The following is a 24,141-nucleotide window of genomic DNA, read 5'->3' on the forward strand; positions in this document are numbered from 1 at the left end:
GATAGAGTCCTTCTAGTTGACAAAGTAACACAAACAACAGACAGAAGGCTTCTGTCTGACAAAGTATCATAAACACAAATCAACACAGACAGAACAGACAAACACCACAAGTGCCGGACACTGAGAAGTGTTCTCCTTCTCAGCTCTGCTCAGTCCCAGCTTGTGCTGCTTTTTAATGGTGGTTCTCCTTCCTGTTATGGCAACAAGTTCCTCCCACCTTCAAATCACAAGGTGGAGCTCAGACAAGGTGCTAAATACTTAAACAACTGAAACAAGGCACTAAGTACTCCTTTGCTTGCATTCCAGCCCCCGAGTAACATCCTGTCTTTGTTCCCTTCCAGGCGCACAGAGTGATGTCCATGTTGTTCTACACTCTGATCACAGCTTTTTTGATCGGCATACAGGCAACACCCCAGACAGAAGACAATGGTACAGCAGGGCACTCCATCCCTCAACTCCACCGGACTAAGCCCCTACACGATCCTGACACAGCTCAGCACACAATCCACAGCACCCCAGCTGGGACAGTAGATAGCAGGGCATCCAGGCAGACTCTTAATATCACTGTGGACCCCAAGATTTTTAAAAAGAGGCGGCTGCGTTCGCCCCGGGTGCTGTTTAGCACTCAGCCCCCACCTGTCATTGTGGATGCTCAGGGCGTGGACTTTGCCGATGATTCTGCCCCCCTCAACCGGACTCACCGGGGCAAGCGGTCAGCCCACCCTGTCTTCCACCAGGGTGAGTTCTCAGTGTGCGACAGTGTCAGCGTGTGGGTTGGGGACAAGAACACTGCGACTGACATCAAGGGCAAGGAGGTGACGGTGCTCGGGGAGGTCAACATCAACAACAACGTCTTCAAACAGTATTTTTTTGAGACAAAGTGCAGGGACCCCAAACCCGTCTCCAGTGGGTGTCGAGGCATTGACTCCAAGCACTGGAACTCCTACTGTACCACCACGCACACCTTCGTCAAGGCCCTGACCATGGAGGACAAGCAGGCAGCTTGGCGCTTCATCCGGATCGACACTGCCTGTGTGTGTGTGCTCAGCAGGAAGACTGGGAGACGCTGACACGGCTGGAGCGAGCCCTTGGTCCCCTGCCCTCCAACTCTCTCCTAGGCCCCTCCCTACCTCAGCCTGTAAATTATTTTAAATTATAAGGATTGCATGGTGTATTTATAGTTTATACAATTAAAGAAAAATCATTATTTATTAAACTTTTTGGAAACATCCTATGCATCAATCACTTCAGTCACCTTACTACAGCCAACTCAGTTTTCCTGAGGTGGGTTATCAATGATAGCAATTTCTAATTTTCTGTTTTCTAATCCTTAATTCACACTTCCTAAAGAATTCACTATAATCCCTTCTTCCCCCATTAGCTGTTACAGGGAATACAAAATAATTGTAGATATCAGCCTAAGAAAATTTTAATTAAGAAGAGAAATCTTTGTTCTCTCATGTGATTTCATGTAAAAAGCCAGCATATGGATAACTGTGACTTTACTGTAGTGTGCCTGCATGTCTATGTAGCATATAGGAAGAAGGCACTCTCCTAGGTACTATGGAGTCAGTCATAGGTCATGAAAAAGAGAGGTTTCTGTCCCTGAGAATCAGAGATTTAGAAGTGAAAGAGGACCTTGGAGATCAACTGGGCCACTGATATCAAACTCTAATTGAAATAGGACCCACTAAACTATATACGAGAATCCTTGTTGGCAGCTTATTGACTTAGAAAACAACATCTTAACGTCATCTGTGTTCTATTGTATATTTATTTTGTTAATTATTTCCCAATTACATTTTAATCTGGTTTGGGCTGCAGTTGGGGAGTATTCAACTCCTCTGATCTAGGCTAACTCCCCCATTTTGCAGACAAGGAAACCGAGGTCCAGGTAAGTTAAATGAATTTCCTAAGTTCACACACACATACACACACACACACACACACACACACATGCACACTCACACCTTAATAAATGAGAGATGTAGGATTTAAACTCACATTTTTCTTTTTTTTTTTGGGAGGACAATTGGGGTTAAGTAACTTGCCTGAGGTCACATGGCTAGTAAGTGTGTCAAGTGCCTAAAGTCGGATTTGAACTCAGGTCCTCCTGACTCCACGGCCAGTGCTCTATTCACTGCGTCACCTAGCTGCCATAAACCTATATTTTCTAGTTCTAAATCCAACCCTTTTTCCACTTTCAAAGAATGTACAACCCTACTTAGAGAGAAATTTAGATGACAACTGATGGGAGACAAAGAGAAGAAAGGAAAGAGGAGAGAGTATAAAAGAAAGCAGAATTCACTTTTTGCTGAAAAGCTGCCCAAATATGTAAACCACCCTCCATCAGATTAGATCTGTCACATTAGATAATAATAATAATAAAGCTTTTATGTATAGGGTTTTCAGGTTTGCAAAGTGCCAGACAAAAACTATCTCAGTTGATCTGGTGTTCTGCTAAAGTTGCCTTCATTTTTATAACGTTGCCTTGGTTCTCAGCTTGTCCTTCTAGTGGCTTATTATTTCAGGTCCAACAAAAACTTTTTAACCTTAAAAAGTCTTCCCACCTATGAAGATTCACCCCTCTCCAAGTCCTTATGACCACTTGCCAACAAAAGATTGTCCTTCCAACAGTAATAACACAAGTATTTTGGAGAAAATCAATTTATGGGCATATAATGAAAAGATTCTTGAGCTGCGTTCTCCTGTTCAACAGACACCATAAGTTTCCAAAGATGGCAGCAGGTTCTGCTTCTGTAAAGAAGCAGGAGAGCAGACCCTGAGAAGAGGAAATAAAAGGAAAAGGGAAAAAAGAGGAAGCCTCTTCCCAGACAGCATGGGGGGCTATCCTGCTCTTTTGTTCCCCTAATAAATTCAAAGATTTTATCCCCTTCTCATTTTTTTCGGATCAAACTAATCCTGTACATATGTAACACAGAACAGACGAGCATTATATTCATGATCTCATTTTATAGACCCAGAAAAGATCTGCAGTTTCATAAACTTAACTCCTTTCATGGATATCCAATCCATCAGTGACTTAGGAGATAAGTCCTGTAGAGCTGTCTGAGGCATATAAATGTGAAAGTGACATACCCAGGGTTATACAGCTAGTGTCTGAGAAGAATTGGAACTCCAAATCCAGCACTGGCCATTGTTCCATCATTACGTCTCTTTTGTTCTTTCCACAATTCAATGAGGTAACAGAGGCAGGTATTTCTATTCCCATTTTCCAAATGAGAAAACCAAGGATTAGAAAACCTAAATAACTTTTTGTCCTGAGTAACACAACTATGACTCCCTTGCTTAGTGAGGGGAAAGCCATTTCAAATTATTTTTTTTAATGTACAAAGTGAGGCACAGTTTTCTTAAGATGATTTTGTTCTCTTTTCATTTTAAAAAGTAAATAAAACAGGAGAGATAAGAGTCAGGACAAAAATTCAGGGCTCCTGAGTCTTTGTCTGGGGTGCTTCCCATTAAGCTACAGTGCCTGTAGCAACAGAGTGAACATCGTAGGGAAATTGAAAATGCTGGGCTTGGAATAAAGACCCAAGTTTGAATCCTATCTGAGATACTAGCTGTATGACCCTAAGAAAGCCATTTAAACCTCCTTGGATCTCAGTTTCCTCATCTGTAAAATGGGGGAGTTGGACCAGAAGATCTCTGAGGTCCTTTTCCAGATTTAGGTCTATAATCAGCTGAGAGAGTTTATGTCCATGACTCCAAGAGGATCAACCTATGGTATGATTGAGAGCTGGTTAGCCAGGATCTTTCCCCATAGGCCGTGCTCTCCCTAGGTGCCTTCCATGTCTCCTGCACCTACTCTAAAGCCACTTTTACAATCCCAGAACTGACTGACATTTAACAATTTGATTCTTTCATTTTTCCCCCCTCAGGTGAAATTTCTTTCCCAATTTTTTTTCTCCCCATGAAAATTGGCCAAAGTCTTCCCAAGAAAAATATGCATTGAGTTGTTAATGTTTTCTGTAACTTTCTCCTTCCCTAGCCCCATGACTAAACTGGGAAGATGAGAATCAGGGAGCTTGGCCTGAGAGACATGATGAAATGTGCCCTGTTTTTTTCTATCAAAGCTACTACAACTGGAATAAAGATTTATGTGAAAGAAGCCCAAGAACATTCTGTGCTAAGATACTATTTGAGATAGGGACCATGGAGGGGAAGAAAGAGAGCTCCATCCTCCAAGATCTCACTGCCTCTTCTCTTACTGCTTGTAAAAAGCAACTGGGATTCTCAGAATCAAGGGATCTGACCTTCCCAGCTTTAGCTACTGGGGCCTCTTTCCTGTGCAGCATTGACATGCCCTAACAAATCCTAGAGAAGGTTAAAGGGGCCCCAGGAGAAATCCCACTGAGGAAGCTCCTGCCTGGGACAGATTTCCCTTACAAGTTGTCACACCACCACATACTGCCCTGGAAAGATATATCTTGCATACAAGACAATTAGGACTTTTGGGGAAAAAAAGTTTCCAAAGGTGTTTAAAAAAATTAAACTAGGCAATTGCAGAAATACCTAGAGTGAATTTACCTGAGCCCACTGTCTTCCCTAGAAATTGATTATAGGGAAGAGGCTATTAGCACCAGGGTTTCATCTGTGACTATAATTTCAGCATCACCAGGTGTGAGAGGATCCCAGCAACATCTGGTCCCTGACTTTCCCCACTCCCCCATTATTCTCAAATGCAAAATTTGCCCTGAGCTGATATGTGGAGTCCCAGTGTAGGAGCAAATGTTTTCACACAACACAGAGGATATTAGTTTAGCTGTACCCCCACTTGGAAGGTTCCAAGAACAATTGCTGGCCTGGTGCTTTCAGATGCCTTGTCTCTTGCTCCCACACACTGGAGGGAGCTCTGGTTTATAGACCTACCCCAGGCTGCCTCCAGGAACACAGAGTCCAGCAATATGCAGGCTCCAACTCACGTTAGAAAAATATCCCAAAACTTCATATCATTCTGTGTAGAAGAACAGCAGTTTCACAGCCAAAGGAATTTTTCCAATACCATATCCATTAGGCCTTTTCTGTCTAGTTTCTCCAAAAACTCTGAAAATTTAAGGCCCGTCCCTCTCTTCCTCTTCTTCCATCTTCCCTTGAGAACATCCCCCACAAGGCCCAAATAAATGTGTGCAGACCCCTTCTCATCCTCCCAAATGATACAACCCTTTACCTTTCTCAGCTTCAGGCAAAACTCCTGGTTCCCAGGGATGAGAGGAATATGCTGCCTGACTCTGGCTAATATCCCATACTTGTCCTTCTGACCTCTCCTCTGCTAGAGGACCAGACCCAGATGAAATCTGCTTCCCCTAAAAGCAGAAGACCTATAATGTGAATACAGATTTTTCAGCAGGGACCAAACAGCTAATTAACCCTGCTTAAACATAAGGTCATTAGTCAATGATGAAGAAGAATGTCTTCCTGACTCCAAGACCAGGGCTCCATCCCCAGGGGAGGAGAAGCTTGGGCTGTTCCCATAAGCCTTTGTGGAGGTGCCCCATCTTACTCAGCACCTCAAGCATGTTTCTTGAATCCAGTCACATGGCTCTCATAAGGCAGATGGCTGTGAAGGGTCTGTTTTCGGTTTGCGTGCATCAGCTGCAGGGGAGCTGCCCCATGTTTCTTCCCTGATGTGTTTACTCCCTGGCCACTTGGCAGATTTATAAACCACTGGCTCTGAGAGTTTCCACGTGTCCAACACGAGGAATTTGTTTTGCCCCAATACACTCCTGTCTGTTTCTAACAAGCCCTCAACTTCCTAAAGTTCACCTGGGTTCATGGGAACAACTCTTAGGTTAATTCTCTTTCCCTTGACAAATGTTCAGGAACAAAATGGACATACCTCTCACGTCAGCCAATTTTCCTCATCAGGCAGGACTTGCCTTCATTCCCCACCCTCCCCCCAACCCTCAAGCCAAGAGACAGGTGAACCAATATATTCAATCTTGAGAATACACACTATTCTTATATTTTGCTAGGTTTGCCACAGAGCCTCTCTCAGAGCTTTGGGCAAGTCAGTTGACATCTTTGGGACTTAGTTTTTCACTCCTGTCAAATGACAGGGGTTGGCCTTTATGACCTCAAAGGGCCCTTCTCGGGATCCTATAATTATTACATACAAAAGGCAATCAGTACAGCTGTGGTGGACTACAAAAGAGTTCTTTATTTGGGGTCAAAACCCCTGGCTTCAAGTCCCAGTTCTGACATTTATTAGGACCAGGTTGTTGCTGTTCAGTCATTTCAGTCCCTGCCTGACTCCTTTGTGACCCATCTGGGGGTTTCTTGGCACAGATACTGGAGTGGCTTGCCATTTCCTTCTCCAACGTGTTTTACTGTTGATGGACTGAGACAAACAAGGTTAAGTGACTTGCTCAGGGTTACACAGCTAGAAAGTAGTCATAGGTATCTCCTTTGGGGTTTTTGAACCTCAGTTTCCTCATTTGCTAATTGGAAATAACACTACTTAAAAAGGCAACACAGAGAGACTGATAAACTCGGAGTCAGGAAGATCTGGGTTCAAATGTCACCTCAGACATTTACTGTGATTCTGGGTAAGTCCCTTTCTCTCTGTGATCCTCAGTTTCCTTTTCACACCAGCCTCACAGTGTTGTTGAAAGGCTCAAAGGAGATAATGTACAGAAAGTACTTTACAAACCTTGAAGTTTTATATCACTTATCTCTAATAACAATGACAATGCTAATAGTATTTAAATTGAAAGAGACTTGTAGGAAAAGCATGATAGAAATATGTTGTTAATATCATCTGCCATATTTGTTAATGCACTGAGAATGAAAGAGAAATGAAAGAAGAGAGGGAAGAGCCTATTTCCTCTTTTTTTCTTTTTTTGCTTTTTGGAGGGGGAAAGGTAGGGTGATTGGGGTTAAATGACTTGCCCAAGGTCACACAGCTACTTTTGTGTCTGAGGCCACATTTGAACTCAGGTCCTCCTGACTCCAGGGCCAGTGCTCTATTCACTTCCCCACCTAGCTGCCCCTAAGAGTCCATTTCCAACCTCAGTCTCTAGACCCTCCTCATCATGGGAAACAGTGACACAGTGGATAGATTGGAAGAATTCAAGTCAGGGAAATCTCAGTTCAGATCCCTTCTCGGACACTTAATAGTTGTGATTGATCTTTAGCAAATCATTCCTTTCTTTCAGACTCAATATCCTCATCTATAAAATGAGAATAACACCTACATCACTGTGTTATGGTTAGGCTCAAATGAGACAAGATTTGACAAGTTCTTTGCAAACCTCAGAGCTGTATAAATGGTAACTGTTATTATTAATGTGTCAGTAGAGAGTATACTAACAAGGCTATTTGTTGGAACATAGATCTGTCGTGAGAGAGGACCTCAATGGCCATCTAATTCAGGCCTCTCATCTTGAAGCTGAGGAAACTGAGTTTGAGAGAGATTAAGTAACTTGGCCAGGGTTACAGAGCTAAATATCTGAGGTAGGAGTAGAACCTGGGTCCTCTGACTACAAGTGACTTCCCTAAGGTCACATGAACCCTAAGTATGAGGAAATAGATTCAAACCCAGGTCCTCTGACTCTAGAGCTCATGCTCTTTTCAATATACTAGATGGCATCTCTAATAACCTGGATGGATGAAAAGCATCCCTATGTCTTAGCTCAGCTTAACTTGGAAACATTTCTGTTCAAAACTTCATGAATACCACTAACAATCAGGGTTAAGATCTCTCTTCAGTTTTAAACTGCAGGTCACCCTTTACTGAATTAAGATGTATGGTATTGGGGTGGCGAGGTGGCACAGTGAGTAAAGCGTCGACCCCAGAGTCAGGCGGACCCACGCTAGGTTCTGGCCTGAGACACTTAACACCCACACAAAATTTAAAAAAAACTAGCTGTACAACCTTGGGCAAATTACTTAACCCCAATTGCCCTCCAAAAGGAAAAAAAAAAAAGATGATGGTATTTCCAGGCTAAATACTTAAGGATGCTACCCAAAAGACCAACAAATGCACTTGAGGAACAGATTCCTCCAAACACATCAGCTCCATTCTCTCTGTTCCCCAAAGGGCTGGAAAAGAAAGCCCATCTGAGAGGAAGCTCAAGGGAGAAGGGCATGCTTTCTCTGTGACCAGCTCTCCAGAGGTGAAGCTCTGGGGCTGGACTCCTGTTCTTGGCTGGCATTGGCGGTTCCTGCTGGGCACAGCCTCCAGAATAGCGGTTCCTCTCCCTTCATCTGGACCTCGCCATTCTTCTCACTTTGACAGAATGAAAGTGCAACTTGTACACTGTCTCGAGATCACATTTGACAATTGGAAACATGTGTGAGCCCTGGCACCTCCTCAAAGGGGTCTGGAACTCGGACTTGGGCTGTCTTCTGATTGCAATACGAGAGTCCAGCCGGGCGGCCCCTCCTGCTGGATCCAGCTCTCTCCACATTCTTTCAACTACACCTTAGAGTTAACTCTTGCCAGGAGATTACTGAAGGCAAAAGCGTATTCTCCAGAGCCTGGAGACACTAATTATATTTTTTCAAGTGCTCAGCCATGCTGCAGACTTTCCATCCTGACAGGGAGCGTGACTTGGTGGAAAGAGGGTTGAACCTGGTATCTTGGGACCTGGCTGAGAATTGTGGCTCTCATACATACCGGCTGGGTGACCATGGGACACGACATTTTTTGTCTCTGGACTTCAGTTTCCTCATCTGCCAAAGAGAGATAATATACTACTTTTGGAGGAATTTAGAGTTGCGAAGAATCTTAAAGACCATGCGGTGAAATCCTCTCATTTTATTGATGGGGAAAATGAGGTCCAAAGAGGGATTAGTCTGATGTCACTCAGATAGCATGAGCCAGCACCCTCTGCATCATCCCTGAATGGTTTATCATGTACAAACAGTATTCTTTCACTAATGCAGCATCTCTCAAATATGTCCCCTTCTTCCCTCTGATACACTGTCCCTCCTTTATGTCAACTATCACCACCATCTTGAACAGTTGTCTGCTTTGGGTGTTTATATAGGTTGTCAGGGAGAGGAAGATCTGTTGGCTAGTATTAGATCCAAAATGAGTAATAATTATATTTAACAACTAATTCTAAATTATCCACATTAATGGGAGGAGACAATAATTGTGTGTGGATTTTTTTTTTCTTAAATAGCTCAGAAAATTATAGTTATGCACCCTGCTACGAGCCCTTATCACCTAATGTCTGTACTATAAAAATAGCCTACTAGTGGTTGTGCTGGCCCCAAGTCTCTCCCCATTCCAATTCATCTTCCATCCAGTTGCCAGTGATTTTGACCATGTCTGACCCCTTTCCCACTCCTGTACCTCTCCATTACCACAACTGATGCATGCGCTCATGCGCTCGTGCGCACACACACACACACACACACACACACACACACACACACACACACACACACACACTTTGAATTCTGTTGGCTCCCAATTGCCCTCCAAGATCAAATACAAAGTGCTCTAGCATGCAAAGTCCTTCATGACCTAGCCCTGGACTACCTTTCCATTCTTTTTACACCTTATTCCCTACCACATGTTCTTCAGCCCAATGACAACTGACTTTCTGGCTATTCATTGAATAAGACGCTTTATCTCTTGACTCTGGGCATTTTCTCTGACTGTGCACCATTCCTAGAATGTTCTCCCTCCTCATCTCTGCTTACTAGATTTCCTTGAAGGTTTCCTTCAAGACCCAAATAAAATCCCATCTGCTATAGGAAGCCTTTTCCAACCCCTCTTAATTCTACTGCCTTCCCACTGTTATTTTCTATTGTTCCTGTCCATACCTTGTTTGTAAGTATTTGTTTCTTTTTTGTCTCCCCCATTAGACTATGAGCTCCTTGAGGGCAGAGATGGTCTTTTGTTTCTTTTTGTACTCTCAGAGCTTAGCACAGTATCTGGCACATAGAAGGAGCTTAATAAATGCTTATTAACTAACTGATCTGCACACAATAGGTGGTTTTTAATGTCTGGTGATTGATTGCTAGATAGGAGGTGGAGGAGAAGAGAGACAAATATAAGCTATTCCCTACACCTAAAGACCTTACAATCTAGCTAGGGAAACAAAATATATAAAGATCGACAACAATTCCAGACAGTAGCAGCCTGATACAGTGAATAGTGTTCAATTTAGGATTATTGTTTCATAGGTCTAGAGTTAGGAGAAACCCCGAGCCAACTAGTCCAACTCCTTCATTTTACAAATGGAGAAACTGAGGCCAAAATAAGTTTAAGTGATTTGTCCTCTGAGTTAGGAAGGAAACAAGCATGTATTAAGGAATACTCACGTTGAGGAGGCAGATCTGGGTTCAAATCTTGCCTTATACACTTTCTAAATCTATATGACCTTAGACAAGTCTATGTTTACATTTTTTTTAAATCTGTAAAATGGGAGCAACACCCAACACCTATTTCACAGGTCATGAGGATGAAATGAGATAAAGTATGCAAATGCTTTGCCAACCTTAAAATGATACGCAAATGGCAATCATTGTTACCATAAAGTATTGAGACATGCCCTAATGGTCATAGCAGAATTCAGCCCGCCAAATCAGTGTTGAACCTCACAGTACCCCCTTCAGGGGGGTCATGAAGTAAACACTTTGTAAGTCTTAAATCAGTAAGTAAATAACAATGTTACTCCCCCCCCCAAAAAAAAAAAACTTTAGCAATTAACATTTCTCAACTTACTTTGTTATAAAATTGTATTAGATAGGAGATACCCAGACACTTGTCTTGGTTATTTGGGCCTCAGACTAGGCTCCCGCCTGATGTGATTCTCTGTCCTCTGGAGGAAATGGTAAAATGTCATCAGGAAACCCTCCAATGGGAGAGGTGGAATCTATTGAAATAAGCAGTTCCTTCCATTTTGATCCATCTGAGCTATGGAAGTGAGCTGGGTTTCTAGGAACAGATGTTAGCTGACCAAAGTCTGTTCTGCTAGTAGGGATGAGGATGTGTGGCTTGGATGTGAGCTAAACAATATCTGGAGAACTCATAGACCCTGTCCAGGGTCTTTCACTCTCCATGTGAACTTGGGCAAGTCCTTTCCAACTCAACAGGAATTTCTTCCAACAATCCCCTGTTGTTTACAAGATTCTGGAGATACAAAGACAAAATGGAAAACCGTCCCTGTCCTCATGGTATTTACATTCTATGGAGGAAATACAGTATGTGCTCACTAGAGAAAACAGATTCATTTCCACTTCTGAATGAGAAGGGGGCCGAGAAAGACCCTTCAAAGCCCTGACTTCCTTCTGCATTGCCACGGTCCTTAAGTTTGGTCCAATAAAATTTGGGGCAGCTAGGCAGTATAGTGAATAGAGTGCAGAACTTGGAGTCAGGAAAACCTGAGTTCAAATCTGGAATCAGACACTTACTAGCTGTCTGACTCTGAACAAGTCACTTAACCCTGCTTGCCTCAGTTTCTTCATCTGTAAAATTAGATAGAGAAGAAAAATGGAAAACCACTCCAGTATCTTTGCCAAGAAAACCTCAAAAAGGCCTCACAAAGAATCCAGCTTTTACTGAAAATGATTAAGCAACTAATATTTACTCTAACTGGGCCAGCTTATCCAAGACCCAAGAATCTCTTCCTAAGCACTTATCCTTGATCCGAAAATGGGCAGTTGCTGCAGTGGCGAATGAGAGATTTCGAAATTAAGTGCGTAAAACTGGCAGCCTTCACCAAACGCCAAGAGCTTGTCTTCATTCCTTTTTAAGCAGATGGCTTCCAACAGCCAGGCCATGTCAGGAGCGTTCTGAAACATTTTGAGAAACCCAAACTGGAGTTCTCCAGTGCCCATATGTGGTGTTTCCACCACTCCACTTGGGCTCGGCAGGCACTATAGGGTTTATTTACAGTTTGTCATATTTGAAGAATGTGGCTTTAAAAGAAAAAAAATCCATCTCCATTCCTTTGCTCTTTAGCTGGCTCAGCTCTGGGGCTATAAGAGTCGTTGTCATAATTACCATCTCTCTTTCATCCATTAAACAAAAAATATTGGTCTATTTTGGGAAGAAGATTATGAAAACCATGAAAAATGAGACTTACCATTGCTCCAGGGGAAACTTTGCTAGAAAACTGTTGCTAAGAACTCAAACCACCTAATATCAGAACTGATGGACAGCTAGCTCCCCTTTCAATGAATAGTTGCCCAAAGCAACTCTTTTTGTCTTTGTCTGTGTAAGGCCAAATATACAGATAATGGAGTGAATTGCTTGCATTTACCCCCAGAAATCTGGTGCCCCATAAACTCAGCCCTGAGTTGGGCATGCACATTTATTTCTGGAAAACACTCATCACTGGGCAGTTTGAGCTTTTGGGACCTTGCCCCATAATTCAGCACTGGATAAGCACCGAGGCCAAAGTGTCTGTGCGTCTACCCCTAAGTCAGATGCATTCTATCCTTCTATCCATTGCTGCCTTTTGAGGTAGGAATGACCTCAACTACAGATATTGGTCCAGGAACTCAACATAGATCAAGGTTTCCATCTGGGAAAGATTTCCCAGTCTCTGCTGATTTTCTTTTCCTTTCTTCTGGACTCACCTTTCATTTAAGTTTCCCCCCACACACCCTTTTTTCCTCTGATTTTCCAATCTGAACTCCAACTTGACTTCCCTAGGTATCTCCTGTTGGACATGACCTTTTCTAAACTTAACATTCACACTGGTATTAAGATTCATAGCCCAGTTAAGTGATGATAAAGCTGAGGTCTGTGAGCAAGAGGGCCTAACACACATCAAAGGGCTTTGATGACTTGTGGTAACAGAAAGCGAAGCTCTAGTCAATGAGAGATTTATTCTATAAAGACCTTTAATCACCGCCTTATTGGCCTGTGGTTTGTGCGTATTTGGTGAGTCAAAAAGAGAAAGTCATCTCCAATGGTTTGTGGATTGAATGAAGCTTTGTCCAAATAAAAGCAATAAAAATACAATTAATACAGAATACACACATCCTGAATGGAGAAAGTAGAAGCACAAGGGGGATGGGGAGGAAGCCTATAGGGCTCTTCAAATCTACATCCTGAATACACAATGAACTGAGAAGAATCAGACTGTTAGCATATGGAGGCCATCTGGGACTTGAGCTGGACCTCCTGTCCCAATTCAGGATGGTAAACATCAGAATTCTGCTTTCTCTTAACCAATACAAGTGTTTGTTTCAAGTTTAGAAGAGTGGCAAAAACAGCATTATTCTTTAAAACAATAATAACAACAATAGCTTCTATTTATTGTTGCTGTTTGGTCATTTTTTCAGTCGTGTGTGACTCTCCATGACCCTATTTTGGGGTTTTCTTGGCAAAGATACTGGAGTGGTTTTGTCTTTCCTTCTCCAGATCATTTTATAGCTGAGGAAACTGAGATAAACAAGTTTAAGTGACTTGCCCAGGGTCACCCAGATAATAAGTATCTGAGGCCAGATTTGAAGTCAGGAAGATGAGTCTTCCTGACTCCATGCCTGCATTCTATCCACTGTACCACCTTGCAGCCCAGCTTCTATTTACATGGCACTTGCAATATATAAATCACTTTCCATGCATTAATTTATTTCAAAGGTATATCTAAATTGCATGTCTAAAGAGGAAAGGGACCTCAGAGGTCATCTAGACCAACCCATTCATTTTGAAAATGAGCATGCCAAGACCCAAGGAAGTTAAATGACTTGGCCAACATTATACAGCTATTATCGAACATTTGGTCCTGTAAAAGGACTTAAGAGTTGGCTATTATAATTATTACCATCCTCATTTTACAGATGGGGAAAACTGAGGCTGAGCCCTTGCTCAAGATTCTACTGCTCCTAAGTGGCAAGAACAAGGATTCAAACACACCAGGTTGTCCAACTCCATTTAGCATCATGATGATAAGTGCAGGAGAGTCGATTAGAGACCCTTCCACACACACACCTATAGGTCTTACCCATTCGCCCAGAGTTCATAAATTTCATTGCCATCTTTACACTTACCCCCATCCTTACCCAGTAGAGTCTAAGTTCCTTAAGGTCAAGAGCTAAGGGTAGAAGGAAGAAAATGATCCCTAACTCCCTTAAGATCAGGGACAGTTTCATTTTTATATTTGTAACCCCAACACCTACTAAAATACCTTGCACATAATAGGAGGGGCTTAGTAGATATTTTGCTGAATTTAATTGAATCAAATAGAAAGGAATCAAAATATTAACCCTATCTTTTGATTGATAATGCTCTTGTCCTCTTTGATTCAAATCTTTAATTCTCTTCATCTTCCATTACCTTGGTGTCTGAAAGTAGATAAACGGGGATAGGAAGGAAAAAGCATGGAGAGGCATGAACTAAGCCTACATTTAATGGGCTACAGAGCAGAAGAACCAAGACAGGAACCTGGAAAAGGCAGACACACCAAGAGAGAAAGACAGCAAGGACATAAAAAATGGCAGAGGCAAAAAAGGAGACAAGATTTAAGGAGGTAAGGTCGATCTACACTAATAAAGATTCCATTTTCCAAAGTCAGTGAGATAATCGTCAATTCAGCATGTATTTTGAAACACCTGCTATGTATAAAACACTAAGGATGTGAAAATAAACAGGAAACAGTTCTTGCCTTCAGGAAGCTTACATTCTATTGAAGGTACACAACATTTAAATTATTTGAAAAAGGAGAGCATTAAGTAATGGTGGTTCAGAAAAGACCTCCCAAGAGAAACTGCACACATGAACCTTGAAGGGAAACTAAGCATTCTGAGAGGTAGCCAGTCTACACCATAGTGCCCAGAGTACTGATTTGGAGCCAAAAAGACCTGAGTTCAAAACCAGTCTCAGAAGCTTACTAGCAATGTGACTGTGGGAGAGTCATTTAATCTCTATCGGTCTCAGTTTCCCTCAACTGCAAAATGGGGAATATAATATCACCTATATCTCTGGGTTGTCTGAAGATAAAATAAAATAATATTTATAAACTACATACAAGTACTCATACACACACACACAGAGTGCCAGAAAGGTTGTAAGCACTTAATAAATCCTTTTTCCCTTCCTTCCTGAGGCAGAATAGGGGAGGGAGTATATTCCAATTATGTGGGACAGCCCGTGCAAAGGCAAGGGGAAGAGAAATGAAATACTGAGTTGGAAAGTAGCAAATAGGATAATTTGAGCAGAACATTAAGTGAGTGGAGGAAATAATGTGAAATAAATCTAGAAAGATAGACAGAAGCCAGACTGTGAAGGACTTTAAATGCCAAGTTAAGGAGTTTGTGTTTGATTCTATGGGCCAAATGGAACTACCGAAAATTCTTATAAAAGTAAGAGACATGGTTAGACATGTAATTTACCAAAATTATTTTGATAGTTATGTGAAAAATGGGTTGGGAATGGAAGACACTAGAGGCTGGGAGAATAATGAAGAAGTTCTTATAAAGGTATCAAGCATTTATGTGTAACCCTAAGCAAGTCATTTAACCCTGTTTTCCTCAGTTTCTTCATCTGTAAAATGAACTGAAGAAGGAAATGGCAAGCCACTCCATTATCTTTGCCAAGAAAATCCCAAATGGAATCACAGAGTCTCACACAACTGAAATGACTCAACAACAACAACGAAAATGACCTAGGCACTATACTAAGTCCTAGGGATGAAAATACAAGCAAAAAGAAAGCCAGTCCCTGCCCTCTGGGAGCTTACATTCTAAAACAGAAAGACAACACACAAAAGGGAATTGAAAAGCAGGAGAAGGAGCAAGGGAGGCTTTCCCAATCCTTCTTAATTCTAAGGTCTTCCTTCTGTTAATTATTTCTTATTTATTCTATATCTAGTTTGTTTTGTGCATAGTTGTTTACATGTTTTCTTCCCTATTAGCCTGTGAGTTCCTTGGGCACAGGAATAATTTTTTTTTGCTTTCCTTTGTATCTTCAGGGCTTAGCACACTGCATGACACTCAGTAGGTCCTTAATAAATGTTGGCAATGACTTGAATTAAGTTCTTCATAGAGTTTTTCTACCTATTTATTTCCTTTAATGGATATTTTCTCAAAAGTTGCCAAAGGGCAGAACAGAAGGGAGATTTAGGCTTTATGCAAGAAAAATCTTCCTAACAATTATACTTATGCATTAGTGGCATGGATTGTTTCAAAGGATAGCTGGTTTCCCATCAATAAGCTATCAGATATGAAATGGAACGGATTTTTTGTTCAGTTATTGATGGGAATCAATGGCCTCTGAGAATCATTCCAATTCTGAGATTCTAAAATTCTAACTGCAAAATAGTTTTTCCTTATATTGAACCCAAATCTTCCCCTCCAGAGCTTTTACTAATCCTTAGTTTGGTTTTCTAAAAGCACACAGAAAAATTCTACTCCCTCTTCTTTAAAGGCCATTTAAAAATTTGAAGATAGTCACCATGCTATGTCTTCCCTACCTCTTCCTCTTTTCCAGGGTTCATGGATACATACCCTGGTAAGCAGGTAGAATCAGACCTTCATTCATGTTTAAACTTGGTCTCTTAGCTATATAACTTGGAGCAAGGCACATAACTTCCCTGAGACTCAACTTCCTCATTTGTAAAATGCTAACCCTATGGGCAACAGTTCTCTAACATGTCTGATAAGAAGATTAAGTAAGAACTCACATGAGGGAGAGATGAAGATGGAAAGCATGGTGTTCAACCCAAGCGAAACACGGAGCTGGGAGATGCAACATCATTTGTGTGGAAGTGTAGGTAGATAAACATGGTTGGAGTGCTGGCTGCGAGAAAGCAAGGAAAGTGTGAGAACGCTGGGAGGTGAGGAAGAGGCCAGTTTATGAAGAGCTTTCAATATCAAACAGTTTATATATCATCCTAAAGGCAACAGAGAACCCCTGGAGTTATTGAGTAGCAGGGTGACAAGATCAAAGCTGCATCATGAGAAAGTCACATTGGTACCTCTAGAATATGGTTGGAAATGAGAAGAGACTTGAGGCAGGATTCCAAGTCAGAAGGGATGAGGGCCTGAACTAGGGTGGTGGTTGTGTGGATTTGAAAGTAGACATACAGGAGAGATGCTATAGAAAAGGAAATTATGTTTAACATTGAAATGATTGAACAGAGCATCAAAACACCAACAAACCTTTTCATTGAGATCCATGGTAATGAAAAACAGATTGGTTTAACTATCCACAGAGGAAAAACAAAAATTGTTCAGATTATGGCAGTTAACTGAAAAGGCAATATATTGACTCTCTCTCTCTCTCTCTCTCTCTCTCTCTCTCTCTCTCTCTCTCTCTTTCTCATTTCCTCTCTCCCTACCTCCTTTTTTCCTTCCTTCCTCCCTCCTTCTCTTTCCATCTACCTGCCTGTCTATCCATTGGTCTATCTATTTATCTGTCTGTCCATATACTGTCGGTCTATCTATCTATTCTTCTACCCATCCATGCATCCATCTGTTTGTCAATCCATCATTTCTATCTATCTGTCTATCCATCTGACCATCTATGCATACATCTATCTAGCTGTTCAGGGGCAGTTAGGTGGGGTGGTGGATAGAGTGCTGGGCCTGGAGTAAGAAAGACTCATCTTTCTGAGTTCAAATCTAGCCCCTTATTAACTATATAACTCTGGGCAAGTCCCTTGACCATATTTGCCTTAGTTTTCTCATCTGTAAACTGAGCTGGAGAAGAAACGGCAAGCGACGCCAGTATCTTTGTCAAGAAAACCCCAAATGGGATCATGAAGAGTTGGACATGACTGAACAACAACAAATCTATCTATCCATCTATTATCTATCCACACATCTGTCTCTCTCTGTCTCGCTACCTACTTATATAACCAGGTGCAGGATACTGAGGGGTCTGAATATACGCAGAGGCCTGCGATTTCATGAAGTAATAATAACAGCTATAAGACCTGTCTCATAAGGTTGTTATGGAGATCAAATGAGACACAGCATATAAATAATTTTGTAAATCTTGAAGGATGTGTAAATGTCAGCTATTAGCATCATAATTAATGAGGTTCATGAAGCACCCTGCATATATTATCTCATTTGATTACCCACACAGATAACTTGTCCTCAGCCTGAATAAGTTGGCAAAAGCTTAAAAGAATAACAAACACAGGAACTTTCCAGGAGAACAGATACAACCAACTTTACATAGCTGTTCTCCCCTTATGTGGCCTGGAGTGACCTACATAGTCCAAAGCAGCAGCTATGATTCTATGATAAATCAAAAGAAACATTTTAATGTCACTTTTGAAAGCATTCTAGTATTTTCCCCCAGATGATTTATTCTCCTATTGTATTGTTTTTCTTAAGTGCATGTTAGCATAATTTTACACTCTTGAACCATATACTTATTAGCCTGGGGAGGTGCTGGCAGGAAGAAAACATCTCAGGATTTACATTCATAGGGTGTCTTATTCATAGAGAATTATGATTGTCCAAATTAAACTTCTCTTCACATTGCATACTTTTCTTCCAGGGATCTGAGACCCCTTAAATAATGAAGAGTCATCAGAGCTGTAACTAGGGTGGAGCAACTGGAGCTTTGTCTCAGGGGGCAAAATTTAGAAGGTACTGACAGGACTTGCTATCCTCTAGTAGCTTAGAGACAACTGCACATAGCACCTGATAGCAAGAACAATTAGTTAGAAAAGGAAATGACCAGACAGCCCTCTTCTTCCACCAATACCACCTAATTTACATCCTATGTGACTTCCTCTGTGGTCCTATCCTACCCTGTTCTGCCAACAAACACAGCATCATTAGTAACAGGCATCAATTCTCTTAAAAATTGATTTGAGAGGGGCGGCTAGGTGGCATAGTAAATAGAGCATCAACCCTGGAGTCAGGAGGACCTGAGTTCAAATCTGGCCTCAGACACAACACTTACTAGCCATGTGATCTTGGGCAAGTCACTTAACCCCAATTGCCCTGCCTGCGCCCCTACAAAAAAGAAAAAAAAATTTTAATTGATTTGAGAGCACCATTTCATGTGACTTGATCATAAACCCTTTGCAGAATACCCAGTCCCCCAAAGGTCTTCCCAAATTCATCCTATTGACTAAAGCCATTAAGCCCTAGGCCAAGACTAAGGTGGCCCTTCTGAGGCTTAGACATTCATTCATTCCAAAGGAAAATTCAGTGTGAAGACTTCCTGATCTATAAGGGGAGTCCTGTAGCCCCAGTAATGAACTAAAGTCATAGCCATAATACACCAAGGGCTACAAAGAGAGGTCATGAAAAGCAGCTTTCCCTCTTCCCTTCTGTAACTTTTCCAAAACTACCAAGTCTCCAGGATAGAAGGTTTGAAACCCTGGCAAGCAGAGTGCTTGGGGTGCCAGGACATAGGGAATCTAATAGCACCGTCTCCTACAGATAAAGAACCCGGTGTTCCAGGATGGGATTAGATAATGGCATCTCTCCCAGGGGTTGTGTACGCAGAAAGAGGGATGAACACACCCACCAAGATCAAGAAAGCCACTGTAGTTTCATCCTTTCAGGAATGTGAAATGGAATAAGTTGAGGGTCCTTGGCTTTGAACTGGAATCGGTTCTCAATTATCTACAGTAAGGTTGGGCTGTGATTCGCCTAATCCCCAACTCATCTGCATGAACATTATTTTGATATGCCCTCGATTGCCCTTCCTGATTATATTTTCCTTAGGTTGTCCTTACATGGACCCATATTTCCCAAGTGCACCCACAGATAACGTAGGAAGAGGTGAGAATCATACTGGATTGTCTGATGGGTGGGTGCCTATGCATAGCAGTGTCTTCACTGGGCACACTTGTACAAGGAGGTTGCATGGGGCATATGTGGCAGGCTGCCTGTCCCTGTGATGGGACATTACAAAGCCCACTGCCCTCCCATGAGCCATAAAGCTGGCCCAGCCTTGATGTGGTGACGTCCAAAACAAACCTTGCAAGTGATGCGAGGAAACATTAAACACTGCCTGTTGAGTAATTCACAAGATGAGGCTTGCTACGTTCCCTCAATTCTTAGTGTTGCACCATTTGGTAACCAGTCTCCTCTAACCAATAATGATAACAAGACAGCTGCCAAAGTGAGGTTCTTAAACTACCTAAACTCAATAACCTCCTATAGCTCCCTATTACCTAAAAGGCAAACATGAAGTGCTCTATTTGACCTTTAAAGTCCTTCACAACCAGGCCCCTTCCTACCTCTCCAGTCTTCCTATACTTTACTCCCTACAAAGTACTCCAAGACCCAGCCTTATTGCTGTTACTCCTACATGTACTGGCATGGAATGAGGGGAATGCATGTACAGATTCTCCATGCTCGGAATGTTTTCCCTCCTTACATCTGCCTCCTGGTTTTCCTGGCTTCCTTGAAAACTCAGCTCAAATTTTACCTTCTACAAGAATCCCTTCCAGCTTCCCAAAGCTGCTAATGCCTTCCTCACTGAGATTAACTCCATTTTACACTGTATGTCTCTTATATGTATGTAGTTGTCCATGATGACTTTTAATGTTTACCCTTTGTCTCTCCCTTTAGAATGGGAGCTCCCTGAGGGGAGAAACTGTTTTCACATTTCCTTCCTTCCTTCCAGCTCATTTTATACATGAGATACTGAGACAAACAAGGGTAAATGACTTGTCCAGGTCATACATCTAGTAAGTCTGTGAGTCTAGATTTTAATTCATGAAGATGGGTCTTCTTGACTCTAGGCCTCTCGCTATGCACTGAGTCCCTTAGCTGCCCATTCAATTAGGTCTCATTAAATACCCATTCACCTTGTTCCAAGCACTTTGTAGGGTGATATATAAAGATAAAAATGAAAATAATTCTTCTGCCCTCGCATAGCATTCATTCACCTGGTGTGCACATTGGGGTGGGAGTAGAGGAAAGAGAAGACAACATAAATACAGATGAGAACAAAGAAAGATGTATGCAAAATAAATGAAAAATCTCTGGGGACAAGAGATGGGAATGGATCTGGATGGCAATGGGTGGGAAGAGATCTGCAAAAATTACACAAAGGGGGTCACATTTGATTAGAACCTTGAAGGAGGTATGGATTCCAAGAGCCAGAAGTGAGAAGAGAGAGCATCCCAGACATAATAGAAATGCTGTGCAGAATCACGGATGCAGGAGACAGGACGTTGTATATGGAGAATGGGGAAGGAGCAGTAAGAGAGATGCTTCTTCAATACTCGAAGAATTTGTGGACTCCACAATCCCTCTAATTCTTGTCCCTTAGCCCAGTTGTGAAGAGCTAGTGGTGCAATTAATATTTGGGATTGTTCAGGGCCCAGGCTGGTGCAGAAAGCTACAGGGCAAAGGGTGGGGAGATGCTATAATGGAAACTGAGTGTGTCAGAGTGAAGGAGGCAGAACAGGAGAAAAAATTATACCAGTGGTGTCTAGCTCAAATGAAAATAGAGACAGCAACACTGATCAACTCTGAATGACTTAGCTCTCCTCAGCAATACAATGATCCAAGACAACTCCAAAGAACTCATGATGGAAAATGCTATCCACCTCCAGAGAAAGAACTAATGGACTCTGAATACAGACTGAAGCATATTTTCAATTTCTTTATTTTTTCATGGTTAGTTTTTCCTTTTGCTCTGTTTCTTCTTTCACAACATGACTAATGTGGAAATATGTTTTACATGATTCACATATATAACCTAAATCAAATTGCTTACCATTTTAGGGAGGGGGAAGGGAGAGAGAGAAAAATTTGGAACGTGGCACTCAAAAAAATTTTTTTTTAATTTTAGAGGGGGAAAGGCAGGGCAATTGGGGCTAAGTGACTGGCCCAAGTTCACACAGCTTGTAAGTGTTAAATATCTGAGGTTGGATTTAAACCCAGGTCCTCCTGACTCGAGGGCCGATGTTCTATTCACTGCGCCACCTAGCCACCCCCCTCAAAATTTTTTAATGAATGTTAAAAAATTATCTTTTTATGTAATTGGGGAAAATGCCATTTAAAAAAATAGAAAAAGGAACCTTTATAGCATACAAAAAGATTTCTGTCTTTTGGACCAAATGTTGACTTAGAAAAGCATTTATTAATATCATGGATGTTCTATTTCATTTTTATTTATTTTGTCATATATTTCCCAATTACATTTTAATCTGTTTCAGGCTGCTCTAGAGAGTGTTGTAGGCCATGGGTTAAACACCGTTGGTTTATATGATAACAACAACACTGGCAAGACACACCATGAAAAACTTACAGACTCTGATTAATGAAATGACCAACCATGATTCCAGAAGACCAATGAGGATAAATGCTACCCATCCCCTCAGAGAGACGTGAGGGACGCAGGATACAGAGGGAGACATAGAATTTTTAGATATGGCACATGGTGTAATTTGTTTTGCTTGACTATGCATAATTGTTACAAGGATTTTGTTTTTCTTTTCTTTTTTTAATGGGGGAGTGGAGGGAGGAATAGAAAATAGATTGTTGTCAATTTAAAAAAATAAAATTACATTAAAAAAAAGAAACCAACAGTGCTAATTGTCATTTTCTTGTGTCCTGACTTCAGTTAACTGATCACACTGTTCTGTGTATTGGATATTTCTATAACACCCAAGGTTCACAACTCGGCAGTACAAGATGGTTAGAACGAATCAAGCTTCCATTGCCTAATAACAATAAACGATGATACACATTGGCCTTATAAAAACACTTGGTGAGTTGGTGAAGGATCTACCAAACAAGCCCAATAGTAGTGTGCCAAAATGGAAAGAACAATGGATTTGGAGAGAAAGGCCTGAGGTACACATGTTTTGCTGTTTTTTACCTGTATCACCTAAGGCAAGTTACTGTCTCTGGGCTTAAGTTTCCTTGATTTGGGTTTTTTTTCTTTTTTTTCTTTTTGGAGGGGGAAGGCTGGGCAGTTGGGGTTAAGTGACTTGCCCAAGGTCACACAGCTAGTAAGTGTTAAGTGTCTGAGACTGGATTTGAACTCAGGTCCTCCTGACTCCAGGGCTGGTGCTCTAGTCACTATGCCACCTAGCCACCCCTAGGCCTCAGTTTCTTCATCTGTGAAATGGAGAGTAGGGATGTTAGCCAACAAGACTTCTCAGGACACTTCTAGCTCTAGGTTCTATATCAAAGGAGACAATTTCCCACAAAACTAATATTCTTTGGTCCTGCCTCTCATAGCCTACACTCACATTGGAAGTCAGGAGAAGGGGCCTACGCACCTGCCTGTATGTGATTGTTTACACATTGTTTTCCCCATCAGAAGGTGAGTTCCTTGTAGCGACTCTCTTTTGCCTTTCTCTATATGGCACATAGTAAGTCTGAACAAACGTTTGTTGACTGACTGTCTGACATCTGAGGGAGCAGACTATTCAAACTGACCAAAGCTCTGGTTTGTATTTTCCTATAGCCTGAGAGGAATTGCTTTTGATTAAAGGAAACAAAGACAGTTTCCAAGGAAAACTCTCTTTGTTATGGCTCAAAACCATTTAATTTGCTATGTTATTTCCTCTGCTGAGTTTTCAACTTTCTGAACTCAACTTTCTAGATCCTACGCTAAAGTCAGGTCAACCAGACTCAAAAAGTACAGGTTTTTCCTTTGCAGAATCTACCATCAGCTGAATATCACTGAAATGTGGTTCATTGAGAAATTGCTTTTGGAGGTCTCTGAGGCCAATCTATGTGGACAATGTGGATGCAAGTAAACACACAATTGTGGCTGGCTAATCACAAGCTTTTCCTGTTGACAGATAGTAATAACAGTTAAAAAGAGCTACCATTTATTTTCTAGGTTGTATCATGTTTTCATTTATTTGTTAAAATTTCCAAATTAAATTGGTTCAGCTGAACTGAATATATAAAAACTTAATATAAAAATATATTAAAATATTTTAAAACTGAATATAAAAACCCTCTGAACTTTTTCCCCCACCCCAAAGTGCCTTTCCTCTGAGATCTTTCCTGTTTTATTTTATTTTAATATTTTATTTTTTCTAATTACATGTAAAGATTTTAAACGTTCATTTTTAAAAAAAATTTTGAGTTCAAAATTTTCTCCCTCCCTCCTCTACTCCCTCATTGAGAAAGCAAGCAATCTGATATAGGGTATACATGTGCAGTCATGTAAAATACATTTCAATGTTAGTCATGTTATAAGAGAAACCAGAGAAAGAGGAAGGAAGGAAGGAAGGAAGGAAGGAAGGAAGGAAGGAAGGAAGG

General features: G+C 41.4%; 1 protein-coding gene and 1 long non-coding RNA gene across 3 annotated transcripts in view; one reads left to right on the plus strand and one right to left on the minus strand.

Moving 5' to 3' along the window:
• Nucleotides 1–1,229, plus strand: part of NGF (nerve growth factor) — an 85,746-nt gene extending 84,517 nt beyond the window's left edge. Inside the window, exon 3 of the mRNA XM_069090273.1 lies at nucleotides 342–1,229. Within this exon, the coding sequence (XP_068946374.1) occupies nucleotides 354–1,070 (717 nt within the window). The 5' untranslated portion in view covers nucleotides 342–353 and the 3' untranslated portion in view covers nucleotides 1,071–1,229. The remainder of the gene's footprint in view (nucleotides 1–341) is intronic.
• The window catches only part of LOC138162161 (uncharacterized), a 445,118-nt gene that overhangs the window by 312,974 nt on the left and 108,003 nt on the right, over nucleotides 1–24,141 (minus strand). The window lies entirely within an intron of this gene.

This window comes from Petaurus breviceps, unplaced genomic scaffold (assembly GCF_028583685.1).
Source record: "Petaurus breviceps papuanus isolate PSGF00001 unplaced genomic scaffold, PetGlider_PUasm1.0 186, whole genome shotgun sequence".
NCBI classification, from domain to species: Eukaryota; Metazoa; Chordata; class Mammalia; order Diprotodontia; family Petauridae; genus Petaurus; species Petaurus breviceps.